This window comes from Portunus trituberculatus, chromosome 12, assembly GCF_017591435.1.
Source record: "Portunus trituberculatus isolate SZX2019 chromosome 12, ASM1759143v1, whole genome shotgun sequence".
NCBI classification, from domain to species: domain Eukaryota; kingdom Metazoa; phylum Arthropoda; class Malacostraca; order Decapoda; family Portunidae; genus Portunus; species Portunus trituberculatus.
Window position 1 is genome coordinate 10,088,205 of NC_059266.1, and position 16,634 is coordinate 10,104,838.

At 44.0% G+C, this 16,634-nt stretch overlaps 1 protein-coding gene across 1 annotated transcript in view; it reads right to left on the bottom strand.

The window, feature by feature from the left end:
* Window positions 1–7,264: 7,264 nt before the first annotated feature.
* The window catches only part of LOC123502583 (prostaglandin G/H synthase 2-like), a 13,147-nt gene continuing 3,777 nt past the window's right edge, over window positions 7,265–16,634 (bottom strand). The window contains exons 2-12 of the mRNA XM_045251739.1: window positions 16,531–16,634; window positions 15,980–16,099; window positions 14,887–15,030; window positions 14,032–14,354; window positions 13,388–13,471; window positions 12,488–12,628; window positions 11,960–12,074; window positions 11,473–11,648; window positions 10,787–10,897; window positions 9,896–10,109; window positions 7,265–9,064 (exon numbers count right to left, since the gene is read on the bottom strand). The exon at window positions 16,531–16,634 is cut by the window's right edge and continues 7 nt beyond it. Of these exons, the coding sequence (XP_045107674.1) occupies window positions 8,817–9,064; window positions 9,896–10,109; window positions 10,787–10,897; window positions 11,473–11,648; window positions 11,960–12,074; window positions 12,488–12,628; window positions 13,388–13,471; window positions 14,032–14,354; window positions 14,887–15,030; window positions 15,980–16,099; window positions 16,531–16,634 (1,780 nt within the window). The 3' untranslated portion in view covers window positions 7,265–8,816. The remainder of the gene's footprint in view (window positions 9,065–9,895; window positions 10,110–10,786; window positions 10,898–11,472; window positions 11,649–11,959; window positions 12,075–12,487; window positions 12,629–13,387; window positions 13,472–14,031; window positions 14,355–14,886; window positions 15,031–15,979; window positions 16,100–16,530) is intronic.

A 16,634-nucleotide genomic window follows, 5' to 3' on the forward strand; every position in this document is an offset into this window, starting at 1 on the left:
TCCGACTGGCTTCAAGTTACGAGTGGTGTTCCCCAGGGTTCAGTTTTGGGTCCATTGCTCTTTTGATATACATAAATGATTTAGACTGCGGCATCGTATCAAAAATATCAAAATTCGCCGATGACACTAAACTAGGTAGCAAAGTACGCACAAGAGACGATTGTGATGCCATCCAGCGGGATTTAGACAACCTTAGTAGTTGGAGCGAAAATGGCTATTAAATTTTAATGCAGATAAGTGCAAAGTAATGCACATCGGCCTAAACAATGTGAAAAATAATTACAAATTACATGGACGTAACTTAATTAAAGTCACTGAAGAAAAGGACCTGGGAGTACTCATAACAAATGACTTAAAATGTGCTGCACAGTGTTCGGCCGCTAGTCGTAAAGCTAACACTGTTTTAGGATTTATCGCGCGTAATTTTGACTATAAAACACCTGAAGTCATAACGCGTCTCTATACATCATTAGTGAGACCACATTTGGAATATGCGGTTCAGTTCTGGTCTCCATGTTATCAAAAAGACATTAATAAATTAGAGAGCGTTCAAAGACGAGCAACGAAACTAATCCCCGGAATACGTGGCCTGTCATATGAAGAACGTCTCAAAAGACTAGACATGTTCTCCTCAGAGATCGTCGCATCCGAGGTGACCTCATTCAAACGTTTAAAATACTTAAAAATATAGATAAGATCGATTATGAAAATCTTTTTGAGCTTTCGCAATCAGTAACGAGAAATAACGGCTTGAAGCTTAAAGGACAGCGATTTAATACTGATTTGCGAAGAAACTTTTTTAACGTAAGAATAGTTGAACACTGGAACAAGCTGCCAGCGTCCGTCGTCCAAGTTAACACGGTAGCTACGTTCAAAAGTAAATTAGACAAGTTTTATAAAGAAAATGGTTTCCGATAATTTTTTTTTTCCTTTTAGCGATAGTAGTAGTTACACTAGATACCTCTTTTCTTAGCGATAGTAGTAGTTCCATTAGTACTCTCTTTTTTTTCCCATCTTTCCTGTATAAATTTCCCCGATTGTCCTTCTCAGCAGTCGGGGTGTATTTTTCGTCTTATTTCTTGCCGGGTGACGCCGGAGGATTGGTGGGTGGGGAGGAGCTTCATCTGTTCTATCCTTACCTCCTACTAAGTATGTAGCTTCTGTACGTGTAGTTTAGTAAACGAGTGACCTCGTTATAGGTCGCAAGGCCTCCTGTCACTCGTCTTTCCTATGTATTTCCCTGCCCACCTGCTGTTACCTGGTTACCGCCCCTCACCCCTACCCCCTGTCTCTCATCTCTTTCTCTCTCTCCCCCATTTCCCCTCCCCATCTCACCTGTTCCTCCTTCGTCAGCCTTTCTCATGTCCTGGTAAGGTGTGGTAATTAAGCGCTCTCTCTCTCTCTCTCTCTCTCTCTCTCTCTCTCTCTCTCTCTCTCTCTCTCTCTCTTCCTTCCTTCCTTCCTTCCTTCCTTCCTTCCTTCCTTCTCCCATAACCTCCCCCTTCCACACAAAACCCCATTAAAAACTCCCATACATCCATTTCATAACTCCTCCTCCTCCTCCTCCTCTTCTCTCCTCCTCCTCCTCCTCCTCCTCCTCCTCCTCCTCCTCCTCCTCCTCCCCCTCCTCCTCCTCCTCCTCCTCCAGCCAGCTTCTCCAATAACCCTTAAACGTCCCTTAACCCTTATCCCTTCCCTCTAGCGTGATTCTGACAAATTATTCTCTCTCCACCCCCTCCTTAACAACCCCTTAAATTGCCCTCCTCCCCCCCCCTCAGTCTCATTCCAGGTAATTAATTTATCTCGCTTTTAATTAAGATAAGACAGGTGGTCATTTGCATGCGGTAATTAAGCCTTTACCTGTCCACTTCACGCAGGTAAGAACGAGGCAGGTAAGGTAAGGAGATCTACAGTTAAAAGTACCTTATTTAGACTTGGAGTATGTTAGTTGAGGGATGTCTAGCGCTTGTCCACTTCACACAGGTAAGGAAGAGACAGGTAAGATAAAGACACAGGTAAGATAAGGGCCTCTACAGTTACAATACCTTATACTAGAGCTGGAATTTGTGCTTGTCCCTTCCTTCCTGATCAGTGTGGCGGCGTGGCGGCGTCCCCAGGCAGCTGCTCCGACGTCAGCCAACTCTGCATTGCCTCAGAGCGCGGCCTCTTGAAGCTTCACTGACTCACACTGTTCATCACGTCTCCGTCTCTTAGATCGTCACATCACGGGGTTCTTTCCGTGAGCATTATGGCGTGATGTTATGGTGCTGTTTCGAAGCTGTGTCGGAATGCTGCCGATAGTGTGAACACTACTCCCCACTGGCTACAGTGTATATTACGTCTTGACATGATTTTTTCAAGTATTATTCCATAAATGGTTCAACTTGAATTTTGACATTGTGAAGTAAGGAAAATCTTGACTTCATGTTGCACTTCCTTGTGGAGAAACCAGTGTTCACCTTCAACTCCTCTCTTCCTCAGGCCTTCTGTATCCTAGCCACAGCCACAACCACAGTCACAGTCACAGCTACCGCCACAGACACAGCCACATCCACAGCCACAACCACACTCACAGCCACACTCATAGCCACAGCTACCTTTCTGTACGATTGGATTCTTCATTCAACAGAGCGCAACCAGCGCAAGTTTCCTTCAACTATCCTCCTCCCAAAGCTGAGAGACACACGACAGACGGTGACGACTGACGAGACGGCGGCGTGATGGAGCACTGCCAGTCTGTCAGTCTGTCCTCTGTGGCCACGAACGACACAGGCGAGGTGGTGAATGTTATTAGTATTGTTAGCATTAGTGGTGGTGGTAGTATACCATTGTTATTATTTTTACCACCACTACTACCACTAGCACTAACACAGGCAGGCGCGCATCAACACACACACACACACACACACACACACACACACACACACACACACACGTATTAGAACAAATTAACTCCCGAATTACTAAACGGTTTTTTCTATCAATTATAACTTTTAGGTCCGTTTCCTCCCAATAATAATAAAGGTACACATGAATTAATGAGTTCAATTTGTAATTACTGAACGCTTTTCTCTAATTCAATAGTCGTTTGTATTCTGCTTTATTTTGGTTTGGCTGCGGAAAAAAATAAATCAAATGAATAAATAAATAAAAATTGAATGTGAATAATAAATCATGTTAAAAAGTATGATTTAGTTCTCTCTCTCTCTCTCTCTCTCTCTCTCTCTCTCTCTCTCTCTCTCTCTCTCTCTCTCTCTCTCTTTGTATTCTGAAACGCTTTGCTCTCTCACCATCACTGCTTTCCAGAGGCTCCAATTGAAGAGTCTCGTGTTATTAGGAGTGTTTTTATGTTTCTGGCGATAGATTGGCAAGATTTCTAGTTTATTCAAAAGAGAAACTGCCTTGAAAACCCGGCTAATTGTCTCTTTGGCCTTGAGAAATTGTCGTAGCGAGAGCAAAACGTTTCTGAATACTGACTTTTCTCTCTCTCTCTCTCTCTCTCTCTCTCTCTCTCTCTCTCTCTCTCTCTCTCTCTCTCTCCACACCCACACCACTCACGCCCACTAAATAAGACGCCTTTCGCCTGTCACCCAGATACACGCGCCCCCCGTGGTGGTGGGGGGCGGATATCGGGGATGGGGGAGGTGGGGAGCCATTTAGAGAACATTAAGGAGCGGTAGGGAGGCGGGGCGGGGCGAGGCGCGGCACACTGGCGTCCTGTCGAGGTTCCATGCCCGCTGTGCCTCATTGAACCGCTGTCACCTTCTCTGGTCTACCTGTAATTAATGTCTCTTGAGATTAATTAACGTAGAAATTGGGGACTTAAAATTTTCAGGTATGTTTCCCTCCAAAATGGCAGGAATGCTCGTCATCTGTGCTTGTTTACCTGTATTATTAATGTCACTTTAACTTATGTCCGTAATCAGAAACGCTTTGGTCTCCCACCATGACTGTTTTCCAAGGCAATAGAGATGATTAGTGGACTTTTCAAGAGTGTGTACAGTTAATATTGTACAAATCTTGTCAGTATGCCTCTAAAAACGTATAAAAACACCTTAAAACACTTTATTTTCTTGCATTGACTATTTTCCAAGGCCAAAGAGATGATTAGAGGGAATTTCAGTAGTGTTTCTACAATCAATAGTGTAGAAATCTTATCACTCTGCCTCTAGAACCATAAAACATCTTAAAAACAGTGTAAATTTAAATAAAGCCTTTTAAAATAATGAAGGTAAAACGTAGAAGTGTTTGAGAATACGAGCCTATCTTTATATCTCTTGAAGTAAATTAGTGTGGATATTACGGTGGTGCTGAATACTTTGAGATATGTTTCCTTTTATAAATAAGTGGAATTCTTGCCTCCCGTGTCTGTCTAATTATAGTTGCGTTAATGGCCCTTGAAATTAACTCTAAAAATTCGTGATGGTTAAACTGATAGGATTCTAAATTTAACTTCGAAAATTGTGAGAAGAAAAAAAAAAGGAGGAGGAACAGAAGAGATGAAAAAAAAGGTAGATCAGACAAAATATATGATCAAGGGAAAAAACAGAAAATATATAAAGCAAAAAAATAAAGAAAAGAAAACGAGAGGAAGAAGAGAGAAACAAATAAAGACAAATGGAAGAGAAGTGAGAGGGAGGTGGGAGAGTAAGAGGAGAGGGACTGGTGGGAGGCAGGTAAGCGAGGGAGGGAAGGTGAGGCAACTGATAAGAGGTGAGGGAGGGAGGTGATGGGAGAGACAGGCAGTGAAAGGTGAGGATGGGAAAGGGAAGGGAGAGGGACAGACAGCTAAGATATGGAAGGAGAGGAGGGAGAGAGAGGGGAGGGAGGTGTTGTTAGGTAAGAGAGAGGAAAGACAGATGGATAGAAGGAGTGGGTTGACATATATGTTAAGAAAAGGAAATGTGTTTAGCCCCTTCAGTACTGGGACACATTTTTGCCCTGCGATTTGTGTACGATTAGACCATTTTATTGACATTAGGAAGGGTCTATGGAGGTCAGAAGGAAGGCTACAGTTTTCACTATTCTAATCCCCCACATAAGTTTCTGAAGCTGTATAAAATCATCAAATAGTAACCAGAATGAATATAAAAACGCGTCATGGTATTGAAGAGGTTAAGAGGAAAAGAAGGAGGACGAGTAGAAGGAAAATAGAGAAGAAAAAATTATCATAAACTAACAAAACAAAGCTAAAAAAAATAGGAAAAAAAAGCTTTCGTTGTATTTCTTCTCTATATTTTGCTTATTTTGCGAGGAAGGACCTTGTGGGCGTGAAGGTGTGAAGGTGTGTGACGTGTGGTGGGTTGGCGACGCGAACGTGTCTGGGCTGCCCTGCGCTGTCTTGCCTTGCCCCTCACCAGTCACCGCCCGCTGGGGAGAGACACTTCAACGCTAACTCGCAAATGCTTCGTATACAGAGTGGATGAAGCGTGGGTGTGTAATGGGTGGTATGGTTGGATGGTTGGTCTAAGACATGCAATGGTTGATAGTGAGAAAGACAGTGTGTTAGCGGAGTAATTGTTGAATAAAAGTGAGCCGCTTTACGAGGCGCGAGGACTGAGTAGTACTTGGCTGAGCGAGTGATAAGTGTCGCGAGGCGGAGGCAGGCAGGCTTCACCGCCCCGGGATACGGAAGTGTGTAAGTGCCTACTCTACTAACAACACATCTCCCTCTCCCTCTCTTCCTCCTTCCCTTCCATATCATATAGCTGTCTGTCGCTCTCCTTTCCCGGAGCAGGTTTACTTGGTTTACCTACTTGGTTTACTTGGTATAGTTTAGAGTCCACTCCTCACAGCTATGATGGTCCACCGCTGCATCTCCTTCTGTCCCTGCAGTGTGGTGATGGAAGAAAGTCTTTGCTGAGGCGGTAACTAGCAATCATCACTCCGGCACACTTGAATCACACCACACAGCTAAACGAAGACTCAAAATGCATGTCTATTTGAACATTATCCCCCTGTATAACAACCTCTCTCTATCTATCTAACAACCTATTATAGCTATCTCCTTGTTCGCTCGCTGTTATCTCTTGGCCTACACGCCTCTTAATTGCATCTCCCTCATCTCCTCCTCAGTCTAAGTTTTTTTTGGTCTGCTTCTTCGTGGTGATTGTGGCGGCGCCCTTTGTGGATTAGCGGTCATGGTGATGTTATTCTGCGCTAGGACACTGCCACGGCCTTGTTTTTGGTCTGCGTGTGCCAAACTCAGATCTGTAGTACATAGTGGTGTGGTTGTCTTTAGGAGCGGCTAGGCTGTATGACTGACTTATGAATATATCTCCAGGATAAGTAAAGTGCGGCTGTGGCCGTGCACATGGCTGGCCGTGGCGGCTGGCTTGGGCGGTCAGGAGAGACGAGTGTGTTGGGAGGAGGATGGTGGTGGCACGACGGTAACCCAGCGGGAGACAGAGAGGCAAAGAGGCAGACCTGGGAGAAGGCTTATGCAGGACACGTTGTAATGGACGTGACTGAAACAGCGTAAAGGGCAGGGCGCGTTGTGGGAGTGTTGATCCGCTGTGGAGACGCTGACTACTTACTTGACTAAACCAGATTGGGAGATGAGTGGTAATAAGGATGGTATACAGTACATGTAGTAGACAAAAAACAGTCTGTCCGTCCACTTATCCTTATCACCTTTGTCCAGCACCCCTCTGTCGCCACGCAGCCGTCAGCCTGGGCGCCGCACCAGCTGCCAGTCGAGGAAACACCATGCACCATCTGTCGCACACAGGAGAGTCGCATCGCTTATCTATCAATAATATTAATCAGTAATGTTATGACAACCTTAACTATCACTGTTTGGTGGCCCGCATCCCTGCATTCTTTCTTGCCAGAGAGAGAGAGAGAGAGAGAGAGAGAGAGAGAGAGAGAGAGAGAATTATTACCATTACCGTGGCTTTTGTTTTCTTGTGGTGTGTTCAGCCTGTAGAGTGAAGGTTAGGAACACCCTCCACTGAAGGCGACTCTGCTTGCACACTACCTACAGTATGTGACTGCACTGGTAAGACCTTCCTTTATGCCTGTGTGGCTCATAATGCAGGGAAGGCTGACATGAACCGCCCTCCTCCTTTGTTATGTGTATCATGTCACTACAACAACAGTCACCAATCAGTCCATCAGAATATCTCAACACCTGCTATAATTGTTGACCACTTCATTAACACACCTAACCCACTAACCATTAGCCAAAAATAAATCAACAATGAACAAATTAATCCAGTCAATTCATCAGATAAACACAATACAGGTGAGGAAATGAGAAAACTTTAACATTCTTTTAATTTTATTTTGTTTTTATCTATGAAAAACAGTACAAGTGTAAATAACAATAACTATATACAACCTATGTACAAAAATATCTGGATGTAACACACACACACACACACACACACACCATCACTTTCATCTATTTTCTTGGTAACTGAGAGGAAAAATTGAGTGGAAATGCTGCCAAAACAATAAAAGTCTCATCTTCATGCTGATATGCTTAACTGTTTCAGAGGCACCAGCACCACCAGCACCACCATCAACAGCAGCACCAGTACCAGCATTCAGACGTGTGACAACAACATGAACGTTACAGCACAGGCAACACTCTTGGTAGTAATCCTGAACACACTGTCATCTGTGTTCACATTTGTGTCTTCCATTTCCAGGATGCTTACCAAGAGTTTCCTTCAGGACTCATTCAGCAGTGCAGTTGTAAAGGTTCATTGGTCTAAGCTGTAGAGAGTAATGCTTTTCTCTTCCACCCTATCAAAGTTTAAGAGAGGAGGACTGGCCAAGGGCAACAAAATATAAAGAAAAAGGCCCACTCAGTCTTCAGTCTCCTTACAGAGCCGACAGAATTAGCCAAAGGACAAGGGCAAGTGTCTATCGCTATCAGAAATTACTAAGAAATGAGTGTCACTTTAATCTTTCCTATATAAAGAAAGAAAGAGTGTTTTGTGTATCAATAAGTAAATAAAAACTTAAGTAAATAATACCTACATATGGATGACTGAATAATAAAATAGGTAATAAATCCCTTTTTTATCGTTAAAAGTCAATAAGTAAGAAATAGGTAAGCACACTCCATCCATATAAATAAATACCTAAGCTTGACTAGCCTCAAATAGCAAAACACACACACACACACACACACACATCTATAAATACAGACATACATACATAAAAAACACCTGAATGGGACTGACTCACTAACTTCCTAACTATCTAAGCCATTCCCACCAATATAGACAAACAAATGCCTGGACACACCCAATACTTAAGAGAAATGCCACTGAAATACCTCTCTCTCTCTCTCTCTCTCACATACGCACACAACTGGGCGCCACAACTTTGGAATGTTTTATAATAGATGATTTGATTCACCTCACAAACCACAGGCACACACACACTCACACCCTGGCCCACACTGAAGGGCTCAGGGTGGGCTGTGATGACCTCAAGACACAGCCATAGCATCAATGTATCCTAACACAGCCCTGGACACTTTTGTTTTGTTTTTTTATACCATGTGGGCTTTTTCATGTGAATTTCTGGGCTAAAGGAGGCCCTGGATGCTTTTTTCCTTTGTTTTTTGTTTATATTGTGGGCTTTTCATGAGAATTTCTGGGCTAAAGGAGGGATCTTTTTGAGTACCTCCTGTCTAAAATCCCACCTATTAGGGAACCATTTCCCCGAGTGAGAAAATTCTACCTACACTCGGGCTGTGGCCAGGATTTGAACCCCTGTGCTTGGAGACCCCTCAGACCCCAAAGCACGTGTGGTTCCACTGTACTTAGGGGATACCACTGGGGAGGTGGGTACTGTACTTAGGGGGTACCAGGAGGGACTGTGAATCCAATGTTCTGGCAGCCAGTTTTCATGTTGAGGCAGAAGAGTCGTTCCAGGGTGGCTGTCTTGATGATCTGAAAGCCTTCCTCACCGCCAAAGGTGGAAGGTTTCCAATACCGAGGGCTGCAGATGGGGTTAGCCAGCAGCCCCTTCACACTCCAGGGGCCTCCCATATTGACCATGGACAGCGGGGTGACTGAAGGGCCGGGGCGTTCTGTGACGAGACCTGAGGGAAGATGCCGCGTGTTAGATTGCTGCTGGTCAGAGGCACATATTCTCAAACACTTCTGTGCTTCACCTCCATTGTTTCAAAAGGCTTTATCTAAATTGACATTATTTTTTAAGGTGTTTTTACAGTTCTAGGGGCAGAGTGACAAAATTTCTACATTATTAACTAGAGAAACACTCTTGAAAACTCGGCAAATCTTCTCTGCAGACTTGGAAAACAATCATGGTGAGAGAGAAGTGCATTATTTTCAATGTGTTTTTGTGGTTTTAGAGGCAGTGACAAGACTTTTACATTGTTAACAGGAAAAACAATCTTGAAAACCCCGCTAATCATCTCTGTGGCCTTGGAAAATAGTCGTGGTGAGAGAGCAAAGCATTTCTGATTATGGACCAATAAAGTACGAGTGAAGTGGTAACCAATTAATACAAGTGAATATAAGGCAGTGCAGTGAATATAATAGTGTTTTGGGGAGGCTACAAGATACAAGTTAATTGAAGTGCATGAAAAATACCCAGAAGTGAATATATACAGTAACTACATTTTACATAACAATAGAGCATTGAATCCTGATGAACTTTTGAATTTAACCTCTTCAGTAGTGGGATGCATTTTCACCATGAGTTTGTGTATGGTTAGACCAATTTATTGACATTAGGAAGGGTCTATGGAGGTCAGAAGGTTAATAGCCAGAATCATCACTATTTTAATCCCAACACAAGTTTCTGAAGCTGTATAAAATCACCAAAAATCACCAATTAGTAACCAAAATGAATATGAAAACACATCATAACACTGAAAGGGATTAAGACAACACACACAAACACTCACCAACATAAAACTCCACAGCTTCAATATCCCCGTAGAAGTGCTCCAGGTCAGCCGCCAGTTCAGGATCACCAGCCAGGTCAAGGAAGGACGTGAAGGGGCGCATGCCAAACCTCCTGCGGTAGGCATTGAGGCCCTGGAACCTCAGCAGGCGGCCGTTCTCAATCACCTTCTTCAGTACTGGGTAGAGGACATGGGCGTGGTTCCTTGCCGTCAGCTGGAAGAGGAGAGACAGTGTGAGAGGTGGTGTGTTTAGGCCATTATCCTGAAACATTTCTGCACTGCACCTTCACTATTTTCAAAGGGCTCTAGTTGAAATGAATACAGGTTTTTAAGGGTGTTTCTGTGATTCTGGACACACTTAATGGACGAGTGCAAAAGTTATGGAGCAACAGAGACATACTTAATGGATGAGTGCAAAAGTTAACAGGAGCAACACAGGGTCACACTTAACCCCTTCAGTACTAGGACACATTTTTTATCTTGAGATGTGTGAAAGATTAGAGCATTTTATTGAAATTAGGAAGTGTCTATGGAGGTCACAAGACTAATGGCCACAGTCTTCACTATTTTAATCCCCCCACACAAGTTTCTGAAGCTGTATAAAATCACCAAATAGTAAGCAGAATGAATATGAGAACACGTCATGATACTGAATGGGTTAATGGATGAGAGTAAGAGTTAACAGAAGCAACACAGGGAGACACTTAATGGATGAAAGTAAGAGTTAATAAAAGCAAAAAGGAGATACACTTAATGGATGTAAGAGTTAACAGATGCAACACAGGGACACACTTAATGGAAGAGAGTAAGAGTTAATAAAAGCAGGACAGGGAGACACTTAATGGATGAAAGTAAAAGTTAACAGAAGCAACACAGGGACAAAACACTTACAGCTCCAGAACGACTGTTGATCATGGCGTGGATGAAGTTGTCCAGGCCGTGTTTGAAGATTGGTGCAGTGGAGAAGGCCATGTCCATCAGGGCGTAACTTGTGTTGCTCACCTGCGCACCAAACAACAGGTGTGAGATGTGGTGAAGCTTAATGGTGACTCTCCTAAGTGCTGTGTATTGGTTCAGGTATTTGTGATTTCCTAACCCTTGAATGTGAAATGAGTCAGAATTTTTGTTGGTCCTGTGTGTGATCCTCCTAAGTGTTGTGTGTTGGCTCAGGAATTTGTAATTTCTTTTGTCTTAATAAGGAGAATTAATTGTTGTACTTTTGTTTATGTGAAATGTGTCAATTTTTGTTGGCAGGACTGTGAAATTAATGGTTGTATTTCCCTCTCTTTCTCTCTCCTTATCACCTCAATCACTCACATCTCTCCCTCACTTTCCATTTCCTTCTCTTAATCCATATATTACCTTATCATTCATTCATTCATTCACCTTGCTAGTCACCCATCTCTCTCTCTCTCTCTCTCTCTCTCTCTCTCTCTCTCTCTCTCTCTCTCTCTCTCTCTCTCTCTCTCTCTCTCTCTCTCTCTCTCTCTCTCTCTCTCTCTCTCTCTCTCTCTCTCTCTCTCTCTCTCTCTCTCTCTCTCTCTCTCTCTCTCTCTCTCTCCCAACCTCTCACTCACCTCCAGGCTGTCGGGAATGAGAGGGTGCCAGTGGTAGAGGTGGTTGAACTCAGCGTGGATGCGGTTGTGGTACTGGAAGTGTGTGCCGTGGGTCAGCTGTGGCTCAAAGGTCAGGCGGAGGCGGTACTGGCTCAGGTGCTGCACGTAATCCTCTATGGTGATCTTGATGACCTCGCCTGGGGGTCAAAAGAGGTCAGGTTAGGTCAGGTAATGGGGGAATGGTTGGTTGGGTGGGTTAGTGGGTAGGTGGGTTGGTGGGTGGATAAATGGGCAAGAGGTTAGGTTAGGTAATGGTGGAATCTCTCTCTCTCTCTCTCTCTCTCTCTCTCTAACTTTTTAGCTTCAAACAATCTAAAAAGTAAAAACACAGCTTCCATTTTCAATTTTCCTTCTCTTAACCCAGATATCAATTACCATATCATTCATTCATCACCTTCATGCCACCTCTCTCTCTCTCTCTCTCTCTCTCTCTCTCTCTCTCTCTCACCAATGATAATGAGGCGGGCGGTCTGGTAGAGGCGTTCGTCATCCCAGTGAGGGTGAATCTTGAGCAGCTCGTCACACACGCGGTTGTGCTCCCTCATCCAGATGGTGGAGTACGCCTGCAGGAAGAAAGGTGGACTTATTGGCGGGGAAAAGGTGGACTTACTGGCTGGGAGAAGGTGAAGTTAGGTGGTTACATTAAGAAGGGTCTATGGAGGTCAGTAGATGAATGGCGAGAGTCTTCACTATTTTAATCCCTTCAGTACTGGGATGCACTTATACCATAATTTTTTGGGTGTGATAGATTATTTTATGTACATCGGAAGGATCTATGTAGGTCAGAAGATTAATGGCCAGCTATGGAGGTCAGAAGATTAATGGCCAGAGTCTTCACTGTTTCAATCCCACACATAAGTTTCTGAAGCTGTATAAAATCACCAAATAGAAACCAGAATTAAAATGAAGACCTGTTATGCTACTGAAGGGAATACAGGCAAGACAGAGACAAACAGAGACAGAGAGGGTGACTTACAAAGAGTCCTGGCAGGAGGGCGAAGAACGGGTGGCCGAGAGCAAACTTGCCGGTCTCAGGGATGGGGATGTGGGAGGGGTAGTCCATACTGATGGCTGGCACATCCTTCAGGTACGGCGGGAACTCCTCTCCATTGATCACCTGAGGGCACACCAAGGTCAGGTCAGGTCAAGGTGTTGCTGGGACAAACTGGAGCGAAGGTTAGTGTTGGAGAGACAAATTGGAGGAAAGAGAAGGGTGTCTGGAGGAAACTGGAGGAAAGGTAAGGATATCTGGAGGAAAATCACAGAAATAAAGAATAATGAAAAGAAAAAGAAAGAGAAAAATTTGAATTAAGAGAGAGAGAGAGAGAGAGAGAGAGAGAGAGAGAGAGAGAGAGAGAGAGAGAGAGAGAGAGAGAGAGAGAGAGAGAGAGAGAGAGAGAGAGAGAGAGAGAGAGATGAATGAGGTCAAAATACAGGGAAGAAATTGAGACCAGGTCATGTATCTGGGAAGAGGGAGAGGGAAGTGAGGGAGGGAGAGGGAGAGGGAGGGTGAGAATTAAGGTTGCAAAATAGGGAGGAAGGAAGCAAGCAGGGAGATGATTAGGATATGTGAGAGAGAGAGAGAGAGAGAGAGAGAGAGAGAGAGAGAGAGAGAGAGAGAGAGAGGAGAGGAGAGGAGAGGAGAGGAGAGGAGAGGAGAGGAGAGGAGAGGAGAGGAGAGGAGAGGAGAGGAGAGGAGAGAAGAGAAGAGAAGAGAAGAGAAGAGAGGAGAGGAGAGGAGAGAGGAGAGGAGAGGAGAAGACCTAGACAGCTACTCAAAGCAAAATATTGACTGACTGACTGACTGACTAACACACCAGCTACCTGACAGACTGACCACTACAGGTAACGAGGGGACAGGTGACGTGTGGCTTACCTGTGTGCGGAGTTTCCCATTCTCCCAAGACCTGAGTGCTCGGCGGTCCTGCTCATTGAGGCCATAGATGTTTGACACGTCCACCTGAAAGACAAGAACATGGTTAGCCTCACGTAGAAAGAGAGAGAGAGAGAGAGAGAGAGAGAGAGAGAGAGAGAGAGAGAGAGAGAGAGAGAGAGAGAGAGAGAGAGAGAGAGAGAGAGAGAGAGAGAGAGAGAGAGAGAGAGAGAGAGAGAGAGAGAGAGAATGGTACATGAGAGACAGACAGAGATGGTGATATGGTACAACAGAGACAGAGGGATGGTGACATGGTACAACTGACACCCCCAAGCACCTCCACCAGTCCAGTACTCACCCCAGAAACCTCCAGCAAAAGTACACACCCACCCCACACCTCCACACACCCGACCAGACCAGTACTAACCTAACTTATCCTATGTTTTTCTCTGATATTTGTTGTCAGTTCAACATTTGTGTACCTTTGTGATTCATTCTCTTCTCCTTCCTCTTCCATTTTCTTATCCTCATCTGTTTCATCTCTTATTCTTTCTCATTTTCCTTGTTTTTTCCTTTTTTTCAACCCAACTGCCCCACACACACCTTAACCTAACTTAACTTAACTCCCCAAACACCCCAGTACTTACCCCTCCGTTGCCCTTAGTGAGATGGGGTCCCTTCTGGTAGTCCGTCCTGAAGAACTGGTGAGTGAAGTGCTGGGCATAATACTGGAACAGGACATTGGTGTTGTGAGGGTCTGGAATGAACTGTCGCCTCATGAACACCTTCTTGATCAGCTCATCCACATCCGGGAACTCCTTGTGGCCGGCAACTCCCATGGGGGTCGGGCAGTGGGCGGGGACGGGAGGCAGTGCACGGCCATAATAAGACTCATTGTAGTAAGCATCGAGGGTGATGTAGTGGTGGTCGCTCTCGTATGTTGGTGGTGAGTCAACCAGGTCCCCACGCGCTGTAAGGTGATGTCAGGTTAGGTTAGGTTAGGTTAGGTTAAGTTAGAGTTGAGGTAAGGTAGATAATGAATAAGATTAACCCCCTTCAGTAGCATGACATGTTTCCATATTCACTTCATGTTCATTTTGGTTACTTAGACAAATACATGTAGGTCATAATTTAGGAAAAGTATACAGGGAAAAGGTAGGTTAGAAAGAAAGGCTAAAAGAAATATAACAGAAAGAGTGTGTACAGAGAAGAGGCAAGGTAAGTTACAGAGAAAGAAAAAATTAGGAGGGAAGATGAAGATAAGATAAATTAGAAACGGACATGAGGGAAAAATAGATAAGATAAATTAGCAAAAAAGAAAGAAATATGAGGGAACATACACAAACAGGTCGTCACAAAAATACATGTAGGTCAGTTTGGAAGAGAGTAAAAAGAAAGAAAGAAAAGAAATAGGAAGGAAGAAAAGGCAAGACAAATCAGAAAAAAAACAAAAAGAAAAAAGAAATAAGAGGGAACAGACACCAAGAGACACCAATACTCACACAAATAGACGTAGGTCATAATCTTGGAGTGAAGGAAGGGGATGTGGTTTATGACAGCCCACAGCGGCCACCAAGAAGTGATGAGATTGTGCACTGTCTCTGGGTCTGGCTTCAGGTGCTTGGTGATCCATGACCCCCACGTGGCTGCGGAGAAGGTCACACACTCAGGAATGGCAACTTAGCCCAACACAGAGCTGACCTTACCTAATCTACTGAGATAACTTGACCCAACCAAAGTAAACGATAAAAAAAATTACCTAATGTAACTCAAACTGCCTTAATTCACTTGACCTGACCTAAAGTGACCTACTGTGACCTTAGTTTGGGAGTGACAATAGGGTGACTTGACTTCCTAACTTGACCTGATCTAACCTAACCCAACAATCACAGAAGGAAGAATAATTTAGTCTGTGAAGATAAAGACAAGGAAGAAAAGAATGTGATCTAAACTAACTGAGAGAGAGAGAGAGAGAGAGAGAGAGAGAGAGAGAGAGAGAGAGAGAGAGAGAGAGAGAGAGAGAGAGAGATTTAGTATGCTATAAAGAAATGTTTTGTCTTAAATTCTTCTTTACACATACAATTCTGTAGTTCCTCAGTGGATTGTATGCTAATGACCCCTTTGTGTGGAAATATTGCGTGTTTACTTCAACGTTGTATAAAATATAGTTACCACACACAGAGAAGGAAGGAGATAAGAGGAACGAGATAAAAGGAGATAAATGTAACAAGACAAAGATATGAAGTTTTATACTGTACCAATAAAAAAAGGATGAATAAACAAAGCAAGTACAATATATACGTAGGAAGAGGAGGAGACGGAGGAAGATAAAAAAAAAAAATCAGACCTCTTTTTCCTTTTCCTCCTCCTATCACTATTACTACTACTACTACTACTACTACTACTACTACTACTTTTATTACTTTTCTTTTCCTCCTCCTCCTCCTACTATAACAACTACTAAAAAAACCACAACAACAACTACAACTACTACATGTTAAACTAATACAAACATCAACCCACCCATTGCTGTGAAGCAAGAGGGCTGAAATACACCACTACCACTACCACAAACCAATCAACAGGTACACTCACGTATTTGGCAGTTGTTCCCGTAGTGTCCCGTGGCGGTGCAGTCACACGTGTAGCTGTTGTTCTGCAGGGTCAGACAGATGCCCTGGTTCTGACACGGGAAGGAGCAGCAGGGGTCGTAATCTGCACCACAGAGAGAAAGTTAGGGTTGTGGGGGTTATTAGCTGATCCAAAGAGAGAGAGAGAGAGAGAGAGAGAGAGAGAGAGAGAGAGAGAGAGAGAGAGAGAGAGAGATTTAAAAGATATAAGAAAATGAAGAATGAAAAGGAAAATAAAGAGGAATAAGAAATAAACAAAGATATGAGAGAGAGAGAGAGAGAGAGAGAGAGAGAGAGAGAGAGAGAGAGAGAGAGAGACGCGAGTATTCTCAAACACTATGGTTCTAGAGGCAGAATGGCAAGATTTCTATATTATTAACTGAAGAAACACTCTTGAAAACCCCGCTAATCGTGTCTGTGGCCTAGGAAAACATCCATGGAGAGAGAGAGAGAGAGAGAGAGAGAGAGAGAGAGGCCACATTAGAACAGCAAGGAGTCTACAGCATGTTGGCTTACCGTAAGTGGGAGGAGTGGAGGGCGCGGGCGTCTCCTGCACTGGGCCCCGCATGAAGAGAAAGGAGGCAGCCAGCACCACGCCAGCCACGCCCACCATCACACGC